This window comes from Propithecus coquereli, unplaced genomic scaffold, assembly GCF_000956105.1.
Source record: "Propithecus coquereli isolate 6110/MARCELLA unplaced genomic scaffold, Pcoq_1.0 Scaffold625, whole genome shotgun sequence".
NCBI lineage: Eukaryota > Metazoa > Chordata > Mammalia > Primates > Indriidae > Propithecus > Propithecus coquereli.
In genome coordinates, this window is record NW_012152230.1 from 366,272 (window position 1) to 369,732 (window position 3,461).

Consider the following 3,461-nt stretch of genomic DNA (forward strand, 5'->3'; position numbering starts at 1 on the left):
GGGCAACAGAGCGAGACTCTGTCTCAAAAAAAACAACAAAAACAAACCCTTCATTTCTCATTTAGACAAAGGTTACATAGGGACCTGGAGAATCAGTTCTCCCAGTCTTGACTTTTACACCCTAGAAACTCAGAACCACAGCGGTTCAGGTCCCTTTAGCTCCGATCCATGTCCGAGTATGAGCCAAGGAAACCAGCGAGAAACCCGGTGTCCTCATGGGCCTCACGAGGCCCCCAAGAGAGCACATCAGTCCCGTAGCCCCAAGCCTACCTGGGCACAACGGAAAGAACCCTGACTTGGAAGGACTGTGGCTGCGCACGCCAGCGGACCCGGGTGGAGGCGGCTGGGCAGGGGCTGGACGGGCACGAAAAGAGGGGCTGGGTAGGGGCGAAGAGGAGCTGAAGAGGGGCAGGGGCAGGATAAGGGAGGAGAGGGGCCGGGGCAGGAGAGGCACCAGCAGAGGCGCGGCACAGGGCCGCTCCAGACCACCCTCGGCCCACCAGGCCTCCTGGTGCCCGGGCTCCTCCCGCTCACGTTCCAGGACCGGCGGCGCCGCCCACCGCGCACAAGGCCCACCCAGCCGTCCGGGGAGAGTCAGAGCGGGCTTAGGCCGGCGTCCTCTTACCCAGACACACGAACAGCACCGACTTGGGCACCACCTCCGCCATCTTCGCGCGCACGGGCGCCGGGAGACAACGTCGCGCGAACTGAGCGCCGCGCACGCGCACTGCCAGCCTCCTTCACGCGCCTGCGCAGTCGGCTCCAGTGCCACCCGGCCCCTGTGGAGCCCAGCGCCTGCGCAGTCGGCTCCTGCGCGTCCGTAGGGGCGGTCCTTGAGGGCCCTAGCGGGGGCGGAGCCACGACTCACCTGGCGGGGGGAGGAGCCGGTGAGGGCGGGGCCGCGACTCACCTGGCGGCAGGGTGAGGGAGAGGACAGAGCCCCGGGGGCGGAGTGGGCGCCGTGGGTGCGGCTGATTGGTGTGAGGGCCGCGCCGAGCCCAGCCGGTGAACTGCGCCTGCTACCGGCGCCCGGGCCGGGTGAGGGCCGCGACGAGCGACCGTCCCGCCGCGGGGCCGTCGGGGTTCCCTATTTAAAAAGAGGGGCGCAGGGGTCGGCGCGGCCCCCCGGCTGCCCCGGGAGTCGGGGGCGTGTGTCCCGCGAGGTGCGTAAAGTGGGTGCTGCGCTGCCGCACAGCCAGGTGCGCTTCCCACGCACCTGCCTCAGGTGCGCACCTGGCGGGCGCCCCGCCCAGAGGCGGAGCCGGGCGCGCTTCCTGTTCCTGGCGGGACTGCTCGGCGGACGCGAGTGAGTAGCGGGCGGGGCGGGGGGCGTCGGGCGGCGGTTCGCGCGGTCGCCCCGCGGTGGCGGATGTAGGACGAGCCGGTTCGCGGGACTCCAACCACGGTCGCCCCGTTGCGGGCCGAGGCCCCGGGTTTGGTGCTGACGACCGCGTCCTGCCCCGTGTTCGGAACCGCGGTCCACGGCGTCCGGGCGGGTTGGGGCGAGGTCGGAGCCGAGAGGCCCCTTCGCCCCGGTGCTCGGCTGGGCCCTGTCGGCTTGGGGGCGGGGAGGGCCCCGGGCCTGCGTGCACCTGGCCGCCCGGGCCGCCGGGTCGCCGCGAAACGCCGGGCCGGGCTCCGGCGCCCGCGACGGCCCTTCCGCCCGCGGCAAAGGGCGCTGCGCTCGCTGCTGGCGGGAAATTTCCCGCGTTTCCGCGACTGCGCGGTGTCGCCGCCGCCCGGGGTTGGTGGCGCGTCCTGCCGTGGGGAGGGGCCTCCGTTCCTGCTCCGCGCGTCCTCGCGGGCGTTTTTGTCGAAACGTGGGGAAATGCTGAACAACGATGAGTTGGGAAACCTGCGCGCGCAGCTGGCAGAAATAGCAGGCGTCAGCCCGAGGGCGGTTTTCTGCAGCGCCGGCCTGTCGTGGAGATTCCTGCGCAGCGACAGGTGTTCGCGAATTACTAGGTGAGGATGCAGTCACCGAGTAAGCGATGGCCTCCGTCGGGTTCAGCGTGTTTAAAGTAAGGAGAATGGGTTATTTGGTTCACTAATGTTCTATTAACACTGCCCTTCAGCCTTTGCAAGATTAAAAAAACTTTTCAATCTTTGCTCATCGAGAGCGATTTGATACTTTTGTTCCGTCTGGGAAATCGTTGCTGTGAGGAGGTTTCTCACCACGCAGAAATTAGGGTTAGGTATGTCGAAGTGGAAGAGTGGATCAGGTCAGAGGGCATGTTTGCTGCAGGACTCCGCTGCCTGTGGTGGCGAAGTCCTGGTGCGCATCGGCTCACCTGCAGACGGCACCCTAGTAAGACATACTTCTCTGCAACATCGAATTTTTAAATTTTCTTCGGGGAGAGTCCATGTTGCACCCGAAGTGATCAGTGGCATGAGCGAGAGGACCCTTCAGTCGAGGAAAGATGAAGCAGACACAGATGGAGGGTTTTCTTATCCCAAGGGGAGCTTCTCCTCACTTCTCACTCTCCGTCCCACCCACAGCCTGGGCCAGGGAACACTACTAGTTGATGTCCAAATGGTCAGTTTTGCTTAAAGTTCGGGTTAGGAAAGTTAATGGTCTGAGCAGAGACACAAGTTTCGATGTTGAGAACTGACAAGCTTTGTCTCCTTAAGACAAAGAAAATAATTAAACCAAGGCCATAGAAAAATAAGAATTGATTTAAGAAACAAAGGTCATAGGTGTTTGGCAGGGGTGTTCAAAATGGCATCTTCTTAATAAAAGTAGCTAAAGGCACCATTTCAAAGCCTCTTTAAAGATTAGATAAAGTTTCTTTTATTTTGGCTAAGATTTAATCAGTTTATTCTCAACATGTCCTCAGCAATATTCTAGTTTCTTTGATTTTGGATGGGATTTTATCAGTTTAGTAAGTTAGGCTCCATCTCACATAAATTATAAGGTTTAATAATTCGATTAACATGTAATTCATGGAAATTTGGAAAACCAAATTTACTACACTTGCTCTTCCTATGGGTACCCCTTTCATAACATGGAGACCTTTGAGGAAAGTGATATAGTGGAAGTTTGGGAATCCCCGAACTCTGGTCCTGGCCATGATTCGGGACACAGGGTGGAGATCCGGACTGGAAACAGTAATCAGCTCCCACTCCAGCTGGCTGTTTACTCCAGGGAGGATTCTCATGTCACTTTTTGCCCCCAGTGACCTTAGCCCTGAGTTCGTTGACTTATAGTCAATGTGTAAAATTACTTCCAGGTCTTATGTTTATTTTAGCTCTTGAAGTTTCCAAAGTAAAAGTTTTCTTCCCAGCATTTTATAAGCCCTTCTTAATTTTTATACGATTGTCTTACTACGGAAAATTTTAAACATTTTAATTGCTTTTTAAAGAAAACCTTACATCGAAGAGTTTCTTAGCTTTAGGATTGGCGGCCACTTCCCTTAGGGAAAAAACTAAAATACTTAACAGAAAATTTGCTTGGCCTTGGA

General features: G+C 58.0%; 1 protein-coding gene across 2 annotated transcripts in view; it reads right to left on the bottom strand.

Annotated features, from left to right (window-relative positions):
- The window catches only part of ACP1 (acid phosphatase 1, soluble), a 14,349-nt gene extending 13,516 nt beyond the window's left edge, over positions 1 to 833 (bottom strand). For both annotated transcript variants that reach the window (XM_012659647.1, XM_012659646.1), the window contains exon 1: positions 626 to 833. In XM_012659647.1, the coding sequence (XP_012515101.1) occupies positions 626 to 668 (43 nt within the window). In that variant the 5' untranslated portion in view covers positions 669 to 833. The remainder of the gene's footprint in view (positions 1 to 625) is intronic.
- Positions 834 to 3,461: the final 2,628 nt, after the last annotated feature.